This window comes from Poecilia mexicana, unplaced genomic scaffold (assembly GCF_051168715.1).
Source record: "Poecilia mexicana isolate PSO_F unplaced genomic scaffold, ASM5116871v1 scaffold_2, whole genome shotgun sequence".
Taxonomy (NCBI): domain Eukaryota; kingdom Metazoa; phylum Chordata; class Actinopteri; order Cyprinodontiformes; family Poeciliidae; genus Poecilia; species Poecilia mexicana.
This window is the reverse complement of record NW_028263371.1, coordinates 37,664,999-37,683,188: the sequence shown is the minus strand read 5'-3', so window position 1 is coordinate 37,683,188 and position 18,190 is coordinate 37,664,999. Positions and strand designations below refer to the sequence as shown.

Here is an 18,190-nt window from a genome sequence, read left to right as displayed (position 1 = left end):
TTCTCTTTTGTTCAGTACTGTAACATGAAATATTTCACTTCCTGTAAAAATCAGCTAATTTTATTCATTCTACTTCACTTTTTGTAAAAAAAAAAAAAAAAAGAAAAAAGAAAGAAAAAACGGTTTACATGTGCACACAAAATTATAATTTTGAAGTATATGGAGTATTAAAGTGTTTTCTGTTCGTTAGATATGCTCTCACTTCCATCTGCAGAGTTCAGTGCTCTGCAGGAAATATCTCAATGTTACCGTAAATTATGCAGGTCCTGCAGAACATTAATCTTGTAAGACTTTTTAATGAGCTGTTTCATTCTGTCTTAGGTTTTTTCTGTTCCTGCTGGGCAATGACCCATCTTTTTAGGTCTTACTTGCAGAGACCTAGGTACAGGCAAGCATCTATAATAAAAAGTTTCACCACTTTTCTATGTACATTAATGTACATCATAGGATGTTATTTAGTAAATTGCCATGCAATCCTTATTTGACAGCACATATTTTGACATGTCATAGGTGAAACAATGTGAACATGGCTGTCTTGCAAGATTTTGCTGTTCTACATTATTCATTATCAAAGCAAATAAAGTTACACATCAAAATGTCATTTAATAAACTCGTAATGTTTTTATGCTGCACAAGAGGCATGTCTGTGTTAAGCACTTTAAGTACCAAATTTAAAATATACATTAAAAAAAGACAATTTTTATACATCCTTTCCCTCATACAATTTATAAAATCTGCTGCTGTATTATGCAAAGGGCTGATTAATAATGAATAATTAAAATGTCTCTCAATCACAACCACATCGTTCATCAGAGGTGTAAGGTATGAGAAAGACAGATTGTTTCATACCATGTAAAATCTTAACTGACCTTGGTAAAGTTTGTATCTTAATAAGATTCTCATCAGCCTTTTTTGTATTAAATGTCAAAGACATCATGGGAGAATCCGCTCAGAATGCCTGGAGCTTCAAAATGAAGCAATGAAATAGATTTGAACCATCTTCACTTTTTCTTATTTATGTTTAGTTTTCTTACTTCAAATAAAGGCCTATAAATAGGATAAGAAAATGAAGTTCTCTTTCAGGTAGACTGCTCTATCCTTGCCTGTAGATGGTGCTGTTAGTCAAATTTCTCCACATAAAATTAGAGAAACCAATAACTTTTATTTATTTTTACTCAGCTCTTTGCAAATAAAATGCTCAACAAGATAATCTAATTAAATTTGTTTCTTTGTTTGTTTATCATAAACATTTTACAGTAATAAACTGTATAATATAATTAATAACGATTCACAAACATCCTTTTATGAAGTGGGATCATAATGAAATTAATTTATTGAGTCTCTCTTTCTGTTCCTAAAACAATAAAACTTTACGATTACTTAAAAACAGTGTAAAAATTTTCCATCACATCTGATCAACACCCTCCAGGCAGCTTTACTCGACCTTTATCTTATTCTCTCATTCAAACCAGTACTCATTCTTGTTTCCAGAACCCGTAAATCTCTCAGATTCCCCTCTTAGTCCATGCTCTTATCGCTCCACGCCATTGACTTCCTCTTAGCCATCTCCATCCAGGTCGGCTGGCTGCTGTCAGAATGCAGCGCTGATGAATGAGTGCGTAAAGAAGACGGGGAAGAGGGTAACTCCACATTTTTCCGGGTCCATTTGTCCTCACGAGGCTTTTCTATAACCCTGGACGGGCTGGATTCTACACAATGCAAAGAGGGAAAAGCATACATCACACCTCAGCTTACCACTGTCAATATTAGGGAAGCAGCATCTATAAACTCACAGTGCCTCAAATCTTTCTACATTTTGCACATTTAAACTAAAAACTATTTGCAATGTTTGGGACACAGCAAACATGGGGAACTTCTGGTCAGATAGGACCAAACCCAAACTTTATTACTCTAAATTCAAACCCTGTGTTTGGCACTAAAGTACCACTGCTCATACTCTTGACCACCCTTCCCTTCAGTGAAACATGGTGGCGATTGTGTCATCCTGTGGGGATACATTGTCATTTTAATTTAGAGTCCATAAGTTCAAATACTCTAAAACAATAAGTTGTTCAAGCACATTGATCTTTGCTTCAAGCAGCTCTATGCCAAATTACATCAAGCACAGTAAAAAAAGTTTTGTGGTTCACGTAGGTGGATTTCCATTTGTTTGTTATGTTCATTTTAAATCCACAAATTGAAATTGAAAAATTTGAAGACGTGAAGCGAAGGACAAGTGGAAAGTAGTTAAAAAATCCCAATTAAGAAAGCAGATAACAGTGAATCTTGACGTGCTGCATTCCGCTTAGTTCTGAATTTAAAACACGAGTCAGAAAATAACGTCAAACCCAACTTAGCCCTTGTGTGTGCAAGGACTGAGGCAAACGTAGAGGACTATGCTATTGATACAAGTTTTACGTTTGTGGGGTCTGTTGGACCCCATTTCTACATACAAGGGTTAAACATGTTTTTGTTATGCCAACAATCAACAATGCAAACTAATATAAATACATTTGTGTTCTCTCCACTGAAACATGGCAGCTCTATTGGATTTTTAGGTTGAGGTTGGTGAGAAACCTCCAGCAATTTCCATGCTTGAAATTCTCACTTCAAGGGGTTTTTCTTTCAAAGTTCTACTTAAAAACACAAATGAATATGAATGCTTTTGCTCTTATATGACAAATACTAAACAGAAAACTCCGATGACTTCTTTAAAATACCTCGACAGTACTGTGGCGTCTGGAAAATCTAGTATTTTGTGAGTTGGCACAAAATGTCCTGGAACCAGTGGTTTAGATCCAGGTTCTTTCGTGTGCTTAAATGGTCAAGTAAAAGTCTAAACTTAAATCCAACCTGAAATCTGTGACAACACTGAAAGGTCAATATTCAGAGAGACACTCTTCATATCATCTGACTGAACTTAGGTTATGCTGCAAAGAGGAATAGGGAAGTAAAGGTGATTACAATGTTCTGACACCAGGGGGGCTAAATACAGACGCAGAACCTTTTGTAAACGTATCTGAAAACCATGTATCATTTTACTAATTATTCTATGCTTTGTGTTGATATGTTGCAAAGTCTTTGTGGATGCAATGTGACAGCAGGGTGTGTAAATGTTGAAGTGGTACTGTAATGCAATGACAAATGTGTGCCAACATACCTGCTGATTTTGCCACTTGTCTAATTTCCACTGTATCTTTGCTTAGAGGGAAAAGATAAGCCAGAGTGTCAGTGTCACTTGAGGTCTGCATTTGTGCTTGAGATTTCTTCTGTTCCACCTGAGAAAGGTACAAAATGATTTGTTCATTTTTCAGGAAATGAGCAAAGACTTATTTTTACTATTCAGATAAAATGACATATTAGTTCAGCACCAAATGTAACTTTTGAATCTAAATAATTTATTCTGCATAACTATCTGACTTAAGTATCAAGTTGTGTTAAAATAGCTTTACTGACAGTCCCACAAGAGGGATACAGCACCAACTAACCTCCTTTAGCAATGGTGGTGTTGTCCACTCTGCCCGTTTCTCCATGAAGGCAAACCTGTCGGCCGCTGATCCAGTCCAAAGTACCCGCTTGCTTACGAGGGATGGACCCTCTCTCGGGACACTGGATTCTTTTTCTCTTCTTTCCAAGGCAAAGTCAAGAGTAGGAGCTGCAGCTGATGTGACTGCAGGTTCTGACTCCAGAGCTGAAGGTACATGTTTAAGCTGAGTGGCAGGTTGGAGACCTTGACTGGTCCAGCAGGTTTGCTGCTGGGGAGAGGATTGGTAAGGCTGTGCAAGCAAGGGGGGCGCGTTCCTTCGTGTAAATGTAAATGGAGACGTGTTGCCTATTAGAGGAGACGAGGGTGATGGAGAGTGGTTTGTTCTTGGGATGGCCTGAGCGTCTGATTGAGCTCTGTTAGGCTGCGTCTGGCAGTGGCTCGTTTGTCTAGGGATTGGAGAGTCTCTAGAGCTGCATGACTCAAACTGAGTTATCATCGTCATCTTCTTTTGCGATGCTGGTGTTGAGGGTTTGACAGCTTGCTCTTGGCCACTGCTTTGAACGGATTCTTCTTTGATTTTGTCTGATGATAGCTGTGGTGTGCTCTGTTGAGTCTTTACTGTCTGGTTCTGCACCTGAGGTCCGGTGATTGTCTCTTCTTGGCTTTTAGGCCGAGCTCCAGTTTGTGTGCCAGTAAAATCTCTTTGAAATCTCCTGGTCAAAAGATGTTGGAGACTCCTGGTCTTTTCCATGGCCAAACTCACCCAGGACACATCGGAGGAGGATGCTTGTGGGCTAGGCTGAGTCTCCTGGGTGGCAGTTTCAGATTCCCCTAGGTGTATGGAACTTGTTTGGACTTCTACGGGAGTGGTTTGAGAACTTTCTTCAAGTGAAGCATTGCGCCTGTCTGGAAGGGTAACGCCAAAAGGAGCTGGATCTGAGGAGTGACACAACTCTGTTAGACATGTTAGCCAAGTGGGTATTTTAGTGAGTGCAAAGTTCCTGTGTGATTACAAGAAGCCTTATCTTTCTGGATTGATTATTTACAATGTGGGACCTTGCTATGAAGACACAGCTGCACAGCACGCAATGTTTAACTAGGGTACTAAAATTATACAAAAGTAGTAAAAACACACTACATGCTATATTACATGCAGGCTCTGTAATCTGCACTAATTAGTTTTTCATCTTATCGAACTGCAAATGTTATCCTTATTTTTTCTGTCAGTGCAGTTTTATATGTTTTTCTTTTAGAAACCTATTACCTCACAGGGTGAAAATGTATCAGAAGCCTTAAAATAACTGGTGGGCATTCGTCTTTGGGCAGTCTAAACACTGTGCAGCATTTTGGGTCCTCAATAAAACTCTTCTCCTCAGGTTACCTTATAGCTCTTTGTTAATTTGGAAATATGTTTGGGGTCATTGCCCTTTTGAGAGACTCAATGACGTTTCATTTTAACTTTTCTGGAAGAGGGCACTAGAATGTCCTGGTGTTTCAAAAATTAAATGATGCCATGTGCTCCAATAAGTTTTCCAAAACAAACAAACAAAAAAAAACCTACACAAATCTTCCATTATATTTAGCACTGGGCGTCAGGTACCTGTTCATATACTCATCCTTTGTTACATGCCATATTGAAAAGCTTATTCTCAGTCTTAGTACCATCTGACTAAGTCTCAGTTAAGTTTAGTAAACATCATATATTTGACATCAGTTGCCATTTGAATAGTTTTTCTAATATTTGGAGACCCCAAGATGTAAACTTTTGCTCCAGTTCTCTAAAACTCAGCCTTTGAATGTCTTTTCATCTCCATTACCTCAAATGTCACAGTTTTGTGCGATAGTTCTTTTTATACTTTTTAAAATATATATTATCGCTCTAAATGTATCAGTAGACGAGCTCAGGCCAGTCGCTACTTTCTTGCAGTCATTTCCTGCCTTGCTTCAATAGAATGCTTTCCCGTCTTTCCCACTTTGAAGAGCACCAGAGAGTATGAGAAAATCAATTATTCCCTATAATTTTTATTCATATCTGATTATGGCAGTTTTGTCCGGTTTTGTAAACGTGATAAAAACAACAGTTGTGACAGACTCACCTGGTGATCTGGGGGAGCTGCTTGTGTTTGCTAGTATCTTTTCAGATATTTGACTGGAGCCGTCAACCATTTTCTGTCTTTTCTTCGTGTCGACATCTTGGTCATCGGACAGCAGCGTCGCTGAATGGCGTTGAGAAGCTGTTTCAGAGCGGAACTTGAATGAACGTGATGTGGAGCGAAGCTTTACACCAAACGGTGTCCTTGTTTCATCCTCTGGAAGCTCCTTTGCTTCCGCAGCCTCATCCCCTACCTCCGGAGTGCTGACAACTCGCACTACCTCTGCGACATACGTATCTAAGGGCAAGTTTCTGGCTGTTGTCACTGGTTCTACTTTTTTATAGCTGAGATGTCTTTCCCATGGAAGAGACGAGCCCTTGGCTCTGTCTGCAGCAAAGGGGCTTCCTTTAGGCTGTAAACTTTTAACTTCCTCCCTTTCTCTGGTGGTTTTCTCTTCTGTTGCCCCAAATGGTCTGGTCTTGACTTCAGGTTTTTCCAGGAACTCTGTAAAATGTTTAGCTTCCTCCTTTTCTTTTGTGGTTTTCTCTTCTGTTCCACCAAATGATCTGGTCTTGGCTTCGTGTTTTTCCAGGAATCCTGCAACATTTTTAAGTTCCTTTATTTCGCTTGTGTTTTTCTCTTCAGTTCCCCCAAACTGTCTACTTTTGGTTTCAGATTTTTCCCGCCATCCTGTAAAACTTTTAACTTCCTCCTTTTCTCTAGTGATTTTCTCTTCTGTTCCTCCAAATGGTCTGGTCTTGGCTTCAGGTTTCTCAAGGACGCCAGTAAAATTTTTAAGTTCCTCTCTTTGTTTTGTCTTTTTCTCTTCTGTTACCCCAGATGGTCTGGTCTTGACTTCAGGTTTTTCGAGGAATCCTGTAAAACTTTTAACTTCCTCCTTTTCTCTAGTGATTTTCTCTTCTGTTCCTCCAAATGATCTGGTCTTGGCTTCAGGATTTTCGAGGAATCCTGTAAAATTTTTAGCTTCCTCCTTTTGTTTCGTGATTTTCTCTTCTGTTCCCTCAAATGATCTAGTCCTGGCTTCAGGTTTCTCAGAGAATCCAGTGGCACTCTTTAAATCCTCTCTTTCTCTCGTGATTTTCGCTTCTGTTCCCCCAAATTCTCTAGTCTTGGCTTCGGGTTTTTCCGGGAATCCTGTGAAACATTTAAGTTCCTCCTTTTCTCTTGTGATTTTCTCTTCTATCCTCTCAAATGATCTAGACCTGGCTTCAGGTTTCTCCAAGGATCCTGTTAAACTCTTTAGTTCTTCTCTTTCTTTTGCAATTTTCTCTTCAGCTACCCCGAACGATTTAGTCCTGGGTTTAGACTTTTCCTGGAGTCCTGTGAAACTGCCTGATCGAGGTCTTTCTTCATCCCAGTTTCCGGACAAACGAAAGGAGTCAGATCCTGACGATTGTCTCTTTATTCTTGTTGAGATGTCCTCATCCTTTTTAGGCTGCTGCTGCTGCTGAGTAAGATGTGACCTGGATGTCAACCACGAGCTAAATGGCGAGAGCTGCTCAGAGGACAGTTCAGTCATGCTGGCAAAAAAGGCATTTCTCTTGTTTTGGGATGTTACTTGCCTCTCCAAATCCAATTCCTTTTTCTCTTTGATTTCTGAATCGATGTAAGATGAGTGTGGTCGTTGAGTGGGCGATGCGTCCAATTGCCCTGGAGGCTTCACTCGAAGAATTGGGAAGGCTTTGGCCTCAGGAAGAGCATTGTCCTGACTGGGTAATTTGGACGCAACCTCAGATGAAACTGGTGACAATTCTCCAAATGTTAGTGGAGAAATCTGGGAAAGATTGGCCTGTCCTTTTTCTGTCTCCACTGTTTCTCCCTCCTGAGCAACAACCTCCTGTTCTTGTTCCTGAACACGCTCAAATCGGGCACGGACTTTCAGGTCCCGTAAAGGAGACCCAGATTCAATCTAAAAAGAGGAGAAAAACAGTAAAATATATTTAGTGCTGTGTTTGTGAGGATAGATGTGGATTCTCACCCCAGGAGATGGTTTTCTCTTCGAACTGGCCCTCTGGTTTCTAGGTTTGATGGACATCCTGTGGCGTAAAGCAGATGTATCTAGGGAGGCGTTGAAGTTGGCTGGTGTGCTGAAGTCTACCGGAGCCTCAGCTGTAGCTGGTGATGAATAGTTGGGTCCAGAAACAGAAAAGTGATGGGAAGGCATTTGGGACGGAGATCTTGTCTGAGCCCATTTTGAGATCGGTGAGACTGGAGGAGAAATCGGCTGAGATGTTGACTGAAAAGAAAAAGGCAAGAGGTCACACTTTAAAATACATCAATGATTATAGTGATTTGAAAAAAATATATATATATCCATGAATTGAGATTTTTCTCATTCAAACCTCAAACCTCAAATTGTGTTCAACTCACAAGGAAATGCTTTTAAAACCACATTTCCCTGCAACTACGGCTGTAAACTTTGCACTGCATCTCAAAAGAATAACAAATTTACCCATTGTTCAGAGCCAATTTTGTCAAGCTCATTAAGACTTCTAGGAAAAACATTTGTGTACAGTACTTTTCAAGTGTTGGCCTGGATTCTCTATTGGATTCAGGTCTCGACCCAGACTAAGCAGTTCACTTGATGTAGACCATTGACATGTAGCCCTGGCTTCTGCCCCATGCCCAGTCTCATAAGTTTTACAGCCTCTACACGGTTTTCATCCAGGTCTTTTTATTCATCCACCTACCAAGTCTCACTATCTTCCCTGTCCCAGCTAAAACAAACAAACAAACAAAAAAAGCATCCCAAAGCATGATGCTACCACTCGCTAACATTCATGAACCTGAATGTTATTTTCAGGTTCATGTTCAGTGGTTGCTCGATTACATTCCGCACTTTTCAACTCCGTTTGTTTAATTGGGAAAATTGTGAAGGCAGGTGATTTCGGTAAGGGTACAACAGTAAATGGGGCAGAATACAAATTCATCCTGTGTTTCAAATTCTTAGTTTCAAATTCTAGCAAAATACTTTTCATTCAAATTCAAAACTACTTCATTGATGCCAAAGGGAAATTAAATAGCATATGTTTGTACAATATACTAAAAATATATGTCACGTTACTACAATATACATATTTATGTCATTATAACAAAAACCTTTTACACTCTTAAATTATAAACATTATCTGGTAGTAAAATATATACCACAAACATGAAAACTATGTTGGTATTATGTTTTAATAAACAGTAATGCATTTTCGTGTTTGAACATAATATATGTTTACCTTACAACATATTTAAATTATGATGTGATAGATTAGCGAATTAGAAAATACCTCGTCAGCCAGAACAGATTAAATTGTATTTCATGCTTGGATTGAGTCATGAAGAGATTATGTTGTTGTTCAACATTGTGTACAGTACTGTGATAATTATTCGTACACCGATAAGGAACTTAAAACACAGGAGGAAGAATGAGTCTGTTTTGACTGAGGTGGCAGCATTTCTCCACAGCAGCTGAACTGCATTCAGACAGGTTATGTTGTCTCTCAGAGTGGTGTGAAACATTTACAGAGTATCTGGACCCAAACAGGGTTGAGAAAAAAGAAATGTGGCATCTTGACTCTTAACTGTGTCTAGAGGCAGCAAGTGAACGTAGAAGGTTTTATGTTTCAACAAGAAAACATGTTAAAAAATTATCTTTTTGACACTTGCACATTAACAATGTGAATGTTACATGTTAAGAATCTGAAAGTTTTTATGTATGTCACAAACATGGCAAATACATTGTTACAACCATAAAAGTTCTTATGTTATAACTTCATATTGCTCAACTTCTCTGTAGCCCAGTTGACAGCGCTACACTTCCATACAATATGTGGGAAAGTTCTGAATTATATCCTGACACGTTTTTCTTATTTTGATCATAGACCTGCTCATAGTACAGGCGAGGGACTATAAATGTGGTTTAATGATGCATAACAGTGACTTAAACAAAATTTATTGCTGTTTTTCATCCAGTCAATTACTCCTTCGTCCATAAAACACATTGTGTTTGTAAAATAAATATAACATTTTGTATGAAACAGATTTTAATTCCACTCTTCCATTGGGACTCTTGCATTTCGTGCTTTTATTTATTCCGTCTACACCTTGGTGAAGCAAAAATCAGATACTGAATTACCTTTGTGAAGGTTCCCTCTCCTGAGTTTTCATTAGAGCCGTGGAAAGTAAAGTCCTCTGACTGCTGAGCCGTTTCCTCTGGACTCCTGATCGGCAGAACCATCGGCGGTGGCCCAAAATGCATCTTCTGCAGCTGGAGCTTCATCTACAGCAGCAAAGCACAGGATGCTGCTGGTAAATGTGTTTGCTCTTGCCTTAAGTTCCTCGTAAAGAGAACAGGAAGCCATACCTGCAGAGATTTGATTTTGCTGTGAACATTCTCCTGAGATGAAACCTTGACTGGGTCAGGATCTGAAAGGACCTGATCGTCCAGAAAGATGCTTTCGTGGGAAAACGCTCGGGACCCCATTGTACCCTGAGAGCTTTTAATGACAGAGAATAGAAGATTGAGGGGAATAAGGATGTGAAATTAGATGTACTGTTTGCAAAGCTTTTTTGTCAGCTGTACACTCACGCTAAATCTTCATCTGAACCGAGTCCTTTCCCAGCGGTTATATCACTAGCTGACTGGCTGAGCTTGGCATCTGCCTCTGCACCCGTCTTCTTAGTCCTCCTGAAGAAACGGCTTTTCAGAGACTTAATTTTGGAGCTTTTTCGTTCTGCAAGGGCCAAGAAAGAAGCAGATTCAGGCTGATTCACATAAAGGCCGAGCAAATTATATCACATCTCCAAACTCACTTGATTTTGTCTTTTTTTTTTTAAATTCACTTCCAATTTAACAATTTCCTGCAAGAGATAATCTTACTTGTGACGTCCTCTGTGCCTTCTTCATTGTCTCCTGAGAATGACTCCATCTGTTCGATCCTTTTAAAAGAAAACATACGAAAAAGGACAAAAATGGGTTATTATGAGAAGGAGGCATTTACAAAAAGCACCTGCCTCCCTCGACAAAAACTCCAGACATACCATGTTTGCGGGCTGCTCTCCCACGGTGGAGGGCATTTAAAATGATATGAACATAGCAGTGGTGTGCTCTTTGTTCTCAAGCATAAATACAGACATACAGTTCAAAGGTTTATTACAGGGCTGATTATCAGCAGCAGAAATAACCTTCACTGAAAAGCAGGCGGCGGTGGGCAGCATCTTGCCCTGATCAGCAAAATGCAATCATTATTAAGAAGAGCTAATTTAATATATTATCCAGCTGGTCTTATTAGTATAATAATTACCAATTAAGCATCGTTACAACATTCTAATGAAACAACGGAGTCACGTTCAGATGGTCGCTTCTTAAATGATTTTCTGCAGTGGCTTTAATTCTTATTTTGTAGCCTTGTTCAGAATTTTATTTGGTCAACAGTGAATATTGCAACAATCCAATAATCCCTGAAATGTATTGAGTAAGATTATTCGATGGCAGTAGTGAAAAATAAACACTTCTGCATATTCACAAACCTTCTACTCTTCTACGTTTTGTCATCTTTATAACAACAAACTTCAACGTATTTTGTTCAGCTCTTATGTTATTGATCGATGTAAAGCAGCGTAGTAGATCTATGTTTAGGGCCAATATCCAGGAGGATGGTTGGCCTCCAGCTCAGGTTCTCTTAACAGCTCATCTGACCCATGTGAAGAAAAGCAACCCCACATCATGATGCTGCCACCACCACACCATGTCTTATTGTGGGGATGCTGCAATCAGGTTGATGAGCAAGGTGAATTTGTTGACAGTGTTTTACGCCAAACAACTTTTTTATGACTTTCTCTCAAGAGTAACGTTCCTCTTGACAGTCTTCCACAAACGTCATGTTTGTTTTGCTGTCAGTTTACAAGGGCGACCATGTCTTGGTAGTTGTAGCCAAACACTTTTAACTTTTTGGTGATGGGTCGAACACCGACGTGTTTAAACCCCCGAGACATTGTTTCAAACCCTAACCTTGCTTTAATCGTCTCCGTAACCCCGTTCATGGCCGTTCTGCTGGTCTTTATGTTGCTGTTTGCTCACTATTGTTCCCCCAACAAACATCTGAGGCCTTCAGTGAGTGGTTGGTTTCATGCTGGGATTACATTACACACAGGTGGAGTCTGTGTACTGACTAGATGACTTCTGAAGGCCATTTGTTGCATTATATTGTTTCTCGGGATACCAACATAAATGGTGGATGACTACAAATGCACACCACACATTTTTGATTTTATACCTGGATAAGTCTTTTAAAAATGCTTTTTGCTTTGTGTTTCTCTGTTGCATAAAATCCCAATAAAAATACATTTAAGTCTGTGGATATAAAGTGACAAGAAGCATACAGTACAGCAAGAGTGAAATAGAATTTTATGAACACTAAAGCCGTTCCAGAATGATATTCTAAATCTTCCCAGCTCTTCCAAGTTGGGAGGATTTAAGAGTGAGGCCAGTCTTCTTGCTGCGTTTTGTATATTTTTGTACTGTAACGTCGCCACTGTCTATGTTTCATGCTGTTGTGCCTCAGTCGTCAAGGAGTCAACAGGGCGTAATCTTGCTTGCCTGACTGATAACACAAGATAGATCAGGTTATAGGCAAACATGCAAAGTCCATACTGCACCTTGTTGTCTAATGGAGCACACCTTCTTAAAAGGATACAAGCACATGATAACCATGTGACAATTGAGGGGGGTGGGGGGGAGAGTAACCCTAAAATATCATTTTTCTTGTGCTTTTAGGCTAAAAATTAAATCGACATGAACTGAAGTTGTGATATTTGCAGAGCCAAACAACAGCATCTAGAGAATAAAAGAGGATAATCTGGTGGATTACTGACAACGCAGAGAGATTCTAGTAAGATTTCACAGCGGCATAGTAATCCACAGACGGAGCTCCATCGGAGTATTTCATTCAAAAACATGACACTTCCAAGAATTTCACCTGGAAAAACACAAACGTTCCCTCTCCGTGCAGTCCGAAACTCACCAAGCGGCCAAACCAGCGGCGCGGCTTCCCTCCCTCCTGTTTGTCCTCGTCTCCAGTCGGAGTTCTCGGCCGTGTGACAGACCTAATGTTTAACCCTCAGGCTGACATCATCCACATCTGCTGAAGCAGAGGCAAAGGAGCGAAGAAAAGTGGGGGGAAAAAAAAAACAAAACAGGCTGGGAGAAGAATGGACGACAGAGGGAGAAGGTCACTGCATGACAGGATAAGCAAATGCACAAAGAGAAAAGAGGACAGATGAGAATGTGTGTGAGAGAGGGAGAGAGGGAGAGGGAGGGATACTCTATTACATTAGTGGCACACTGTGGCCCTCTGCGCTAAGCTCCTTATAAAACGCTAACCTGATTTTTAGGCCCAGAAATGAGAGTAGAGGGAAAAAATAAAGCTCCAGTCCAGTTGGAAGGAGGGCATGCACACAGGAATCATGGCTCATGAGATTGTTTGTAGACCACACTAGGTCATTCGCTCTCCCAGATGGATACAGGGGGGAAGTCTGGGGCCAACAAAAAATAAACAAATTGACAAATTCAAATTGTCAGTCATAATTTAGTTGTTTTATATTCTCAGTAATTTCTAAGGCTAAAATTTGTCTTTTTAAAGGCATTAACTTTTTTGACACATACTTTTATGATGTTAAAAAAAATGGCATAAGCTATACTGTATAGACATTGGTCCATGTGAGTGAAATAAAATAGCTGAGAATGGCTTTAGAAATGCTAAAGTGTTGAAATAAAAAGTTCGTTTGAAGTTTTGCTCATTTACAGCGTCAATTTACAAAACACCATAAACTCTTTGCAAGGCAGCAGGTCCATTTAGTATCCAGTTACACAGAACTGAGCTCGGTAACGATTAGGTTCAAATCTATCAGATCCACAGCAATCCAAGATCCAATCTAATTCAACAGTGCAAAACATAGTGATTATTTAATACCACTTAGTAAATATGTATTTACTAACTGAGTAGAGTCATTGACTTTCTTCCAAGCCTTCATCCTGAGAAAGCATGTGGCGACAGTGGGGAGGAACAACTCCCTTTTAAGAGGAAGAAACCTGCAGCAGAACCAGAACCAGGCTCAGTGTGAGCAGCCATCTGGTAAACTGGTTGAAACGACACGAAGCAGTCGCTGAAAAGGACTGAAGAACACCAGCGAGTATTTTGGCAAGGAAACAACAACTAGCAACAGCTCTGTGAAGGATGAAGCCGTAGTGACAACAGAGAAGCAAAAATGCATAGAGAGAGAGAGTGGGAAAATAATGACTATGTTTATTACAAATAATATATGCAGAGGAACAGGAAGAATATGTCCACTCATAGATTTCTCTCTGGTTTAAACATGAAGACCAATATGCACGTCTGCGTTTTGTGACCTGTGCATAATGCGATTGTAGATTATTTACATTATTTATGCTACAGTGAGATCACCAGAACATGAGCTGAACTCTTTCCCTCCCTGCTGCGGAGAAACAGAGGGAAACTGACCTTATTTACTGCATGTGATTGTCTCTTGATCAGGATGTTTCCTCACAGATTATAATTTCTTCATCTCTGAACCCAGATGAGGACTGTGCATATCAAGATTAAGGCTGATAGATAATCCGATCATAGAGCTGTGTGAACCCATGAGAGTCACCCTTCAGTTAAGCAAAGGGTTTCCCATGAACATTTAGATTTTTATTTTCCCTTTAACCAGAGTTTTATTTATTTATTTATTTATTTATTTATTTATTTATTTTTACAAAAAAAAAAAATGTTTTATTTCAACATGTTGACTGGTGATAGAGACTGAATCACAGCGCCATTACCTGTTTTCATCAGAGAGATTCAGTAAGCAAATATGTAAAAAAAATCTTCTTGTTAGTTGTTTTAATACGTTTCTGGTAATTTTTTCAGTTTTTTATGAGTCTATGAGTGCCACATTTTCTGTAATCCCAGCCTTTCATTTCATTTATTCATTCCCTTTTTGGTAAATAAACCATTTCCAGATTTCTTTTAAATAAATTGGAAAAAAGAGTCGTGGTCCTCCACCAGTCTGATTCATCCTTGGACAACAAACCTGAAGCTGCCACATTCATCTGTTCAAAATGTTCATTCAACCCTCATACCATTAAGGAAAGAGACAAGTTATGTGTTTCAGAGGTGAACCTGCGTGAGCCAAAAATATAATTCTACAAAATCCTCAAACGTATGTAAACTGCAATTCAGCAAAGAGACTTTTTTTATTAACCCCAACCCCAGTTAAAATTATTTTATTGCAAATTAATGTTTATATCTCTTATTTGTTTCATTCTTTCTCCATACTGTCCAGGTCTCTCTGACTGAAAAGATTTATTTCTGTAGGATTTTTTTTTTCAAATATTAATATATTTTTAAAAGATCCCATTTTTATCTAATATCCTTCATGCTTTATGAGTTAAAGATAGTTTTTCATTCATATTGTTTAACCACAAAAACAATATTGTTTAACCACAAAAACAACAGTGATGCATTTATAGATCAGTAAAAGGACATTTTAATCATTTTCAGAAAATGTATTAAAGCATCTTTACAGTTTATGCCATCACACATTCGTACAAGATTCATAAAAGCATCCTTAATAAATACAGTAACAGAACTGTATTTACAGTATTTATAGTTACAGAAGAAATGTAAAAGTGCAAAAAGACAGGCGGGTGTTCAAAAGAACTCCTTAAAGTAAAGAAAGTTTCAATAGTCCCGTCAACTTTGGCCATGACACACCAGTGCAAGAAAAACCCAGCGGAAGAAGCTGTATGTTAAGGCAAAATTAAAATCATTGCAGATGTGTTTCGGCTTAGTTTGTGAGGTCAATCTCTGAAGTTGGAGGAAAATGTTCTTTTGAGCAGGATGAGTATCATAGAGTTTTTGTGTGTTTGGTGTGGAAAATGTCGACAGAAGTCTCGTGGCAGTGTCTGAGGTCGTAGTCACAATATCCGACAGAGAATCGGCCCTGTTGGACACAACAATCAGAACTGAATATCCACAGATAACAGAATAAAAAGACGATTACTCAGAATATGGAGCTGCAGTCTCACCTTAGGCTTCTTAAAGTAATCCAACCCTCGTCCGATTTTTATAATCCAACCGTTGTCAAACCTATAAACAGTTACCAGAGTATTAATTCCTCATTTTGAACAGAAGAAGAAAATAAAAAAACATTGTTGCACATAGTTGTGAACTGAAACCAAACAATAAAAAAACACCCTGTAGGTGAAAGACACACCTGATCTCCCTGTCATGGATGGTGGAGGAGAACTGAACATCCAGACTGACCCCATGACCTCCCAGACTGTCCCTCAGCTCGGACAGAGCGCTGCTCTGCTGGGTGTTATCACCCTGCTGGACAAAAAAAAAAAAACCCAACAGAATCATTAACATCTGCGACTGCTTGACACAACGCCAGCTCATTATTTAGGTAACCTACTTCATCCTGGGATGTGAGGAGGTGGATCTTTGTCACCTTGCCGCACGATTTTAGCAACATCTCACAGAACCGCAGGAAGTTGTACAACTGGTGCAGAGGAGACGTACGGGTTTAATTAGCATCAATTAAGCACGTTTGTGCTAAGATGAGACTTTGAACTAGTAAACTGCATGAAGTTTAACTCAAAGGTTAAATATCAGTCAAATGAGTTAGAGATAACAATAAAAGGTGTTCATAAAAGCATACATAGTTGTGTAGGGAAATCAATTTTCAGGAAAAAAAATTTCTTTAAAAACAGGACTTTTAAGGAATATTAGAATAAATTGAACACTAAAGCAAAACCTTTAAAAAAAATCAACTTTAATTTTGGCACATCGTTCCTGAGTAAAAATCAAAATCTCATATTACGAAATAAGAATTTATCTGTTTTTTTAAACCACATTTTGATTACTCTTTTCTCCATCTTCCTTCTTTTTTTGTTTTTTACAACATCCTCACCATTTCTTTTTTTGTTAGCTTACTCTCAATCTCTAAGAATATGGATCCAATGCGGGCAGCAAAGGGAAAGAAAGAAGAGGGCAAAAATACAATTTCAATGCAGAATCTGCATGCATGGCTATACACCAACTCTTGTTTCCTTTAAATTTTGTGGCAAAATACAAGAAAAATTTTAAATGAATCACAGCTGATCCCTAATTATCATAATACAGAGACACAAGTAGCTGCTGCCATCTTTGAGCAAAGCCTAATATGAATGAAAGAAACCACACAATAATAAATAAAAGAGAAAAAAACAGGCATCACACCTGGTGGGTGTGACGTATGTATGGGTCCTCCACCCAAATCTCAGAGAGAGCGCTGCTGATGTATGGTTTAAAAAGAACCTCGTAGCTGTAGCCTGTGGCATCCTCCGAGATCTTTATCTGCTCGTGATATTTCCCATCTGTCAGGACGAGAAAAAATATTTACATTTCTCCACATTTTGTGTCATTACAACCAAAAACATCACGGTATTTTACGAGAATTTTATGTGATAAGAAAACAAAAAGGGGTGCATTATTGTGAGGTGAAATAAAAAGTATATATATCAGTTTTGTTTTTTAAGTAATAAGAATAATTTATATTCAGCCCTGTGTGTAAAAGTAAATCTCAGCATAAATCCAACTGTTCTGGAAAAGTGTCAGAAGTTTGCTAGAGAACATGAGAGAACAAAACACCAATAAACACAGCAGACCGGTTAGGAAAAAGGTTATGGAGAAGTTCAAAGCAGGATTAGGTTATAAAACAATATGCAGAACTTTGGACATCTCACAGAACCTTGTTCACTCCTTCCTCTGAACGTGGAAATGTTATCACACAACTGCATTAGAACCTTGGAAAACTCGTTATGCATGCAAAAGGAGGAAATGTAACTATGTTGAAGCGGCATGGAGAGTTCTGGAAGTCCTGTGTCTGATGACAGTACCTTCTTTCATCTGGTTAACATGAGATTTGATTTGCTCTGCTCTGTCCATGTAGCCCTTGATCTTCTCCCTGTAGTGTCCTCTCTTTGAGTCATCTTTCAAAGCTGTTAAAACCGGAAGGACACATGTGAGCTTAGAGTTGTGAATTTTAATGTTTACATCAGGAACAATGGGATACCTTTGAGCACATCTATGAGCAGCTGGATCCCCTCCTGGTAGCAGACCAGAGACTCCTGTAAGCGGCCGCTGTGGTCCAGCTCCACGGCTCGTTTCAGGACTGACACGGCCGAAGCCTCCATGCCGGACACGTGGTTCTCTGTCATTTTCCTTTATGTTTTTTACCTTTTAATATTTATTTTTATGTTATCGCTGGTTCGTGCTTCATTTGTACAATAAAATAATCTAAAAATAGGTGGAACTCGCCTAGAAGTTGAAATCTATCTAAGAGCTTCTGCAAAATAATTCCCCAGGAAAAGGTGATGGCTCATTTGTTAATTTCAGATATGCAGATGAAACTAAGTTTTGAAAATACTTATAAAAAGTGTTTATATATCTAAATAGAATTCTTAAACTTTTAAATGTGCGTTTTAGACCAGTAATACAGTTTTATTTTAAAATAAATAAATGAAGGAAGGAGTGTTTTCCAACCGGTACGG

At 38.9% G+C, this 18,190-nt stretch overlaps 2 protein-coding genes across 3 annotated transcripts; both read right to left on the bottom strand.

The window, feature by feature from the left end:
* Positions 1-123: 123 nt before the first annotated feature.
* On the bottom strand, positions 124-10,341 carry cracdla (cracd like a; the record flags this gene model as incomplete). The annotated part of the gene is made up of 8 exons (XM_015005485.2): positions 124-1,709; positions 3,161-3,278; positions 3,489-4,423; positions 5,584-7,510; positions 7,580-7,837; positions 9,728-9,871; positions 9,956-10,088; positions 10,181-10,341. Coding segments are annotated over 8 exons (3,867 nt in total), but the record flags the coding sequence as incomplete, so codon positions are not given.
* Positions 10,342-15,117: 4,776 nt separating this feature from the next.
* On the bottom strand, positions 15,118-18,018 carry mitd1 (MIT, microtubule interacting and transport, domain containing 1). 2 transcript variants are annotated; one of them, XM_015005489.2, is made up of 7 exons: positions 17,713-18,018; positions 17,537-17,638; positions 16,878-17,014; positions 16,072-16,158; positions 15,871-15,983; positions 15,683-15,743; positions 15,118-15,597 (listed from the first exon to the last, which is right to left on the bottom strand). In XM_015005489.2, exons 1-7 carry the CDS (start codon positions 17,855-17,857, stop codon positions 15,502-15,504), a joined length of 741 nt encoding a protein of 246 aa, XP_014860975.2. In that variant the 5' UTR covers positions 17,858-18,018; the 3' UTR covers positions 15,118-15,501. The 2 variants fall into 2 exon arrangements, with proteins under 2 accessions (XP_014860975.2, XP_014860974.2); XM_015005488.2 differs by having other exon boundaries at positions 15,871-15,986; positions 17,713-18,017.
* Between the last annotated feature and the right edge of the window lie 172 nt (positions 18,019-18,190).

Coding starts and splice junctions, on each gene's coding strand:
- mitd1 (XM_015005488.2), bottom strand. CDS start 17,857: ATGACAGAGAACCACGTGTCCGGCATGGAGGCTTCGGCCGTGTCAGTC. Junction 17,639..17,712: donor GCTCATAGATGTGCTCAAAG/GTATCCCATTGT, acceptor CGGTTTTAACAG/CTTTGAAAGATGACTCAAAG. Junction 15,987..16,071: donor TCCTCACATCCCAGGATGAA/GTAGGTTACCTA, acceptor TTTTTTGTCCAG/CAGGGTGATAACACCCAGCA.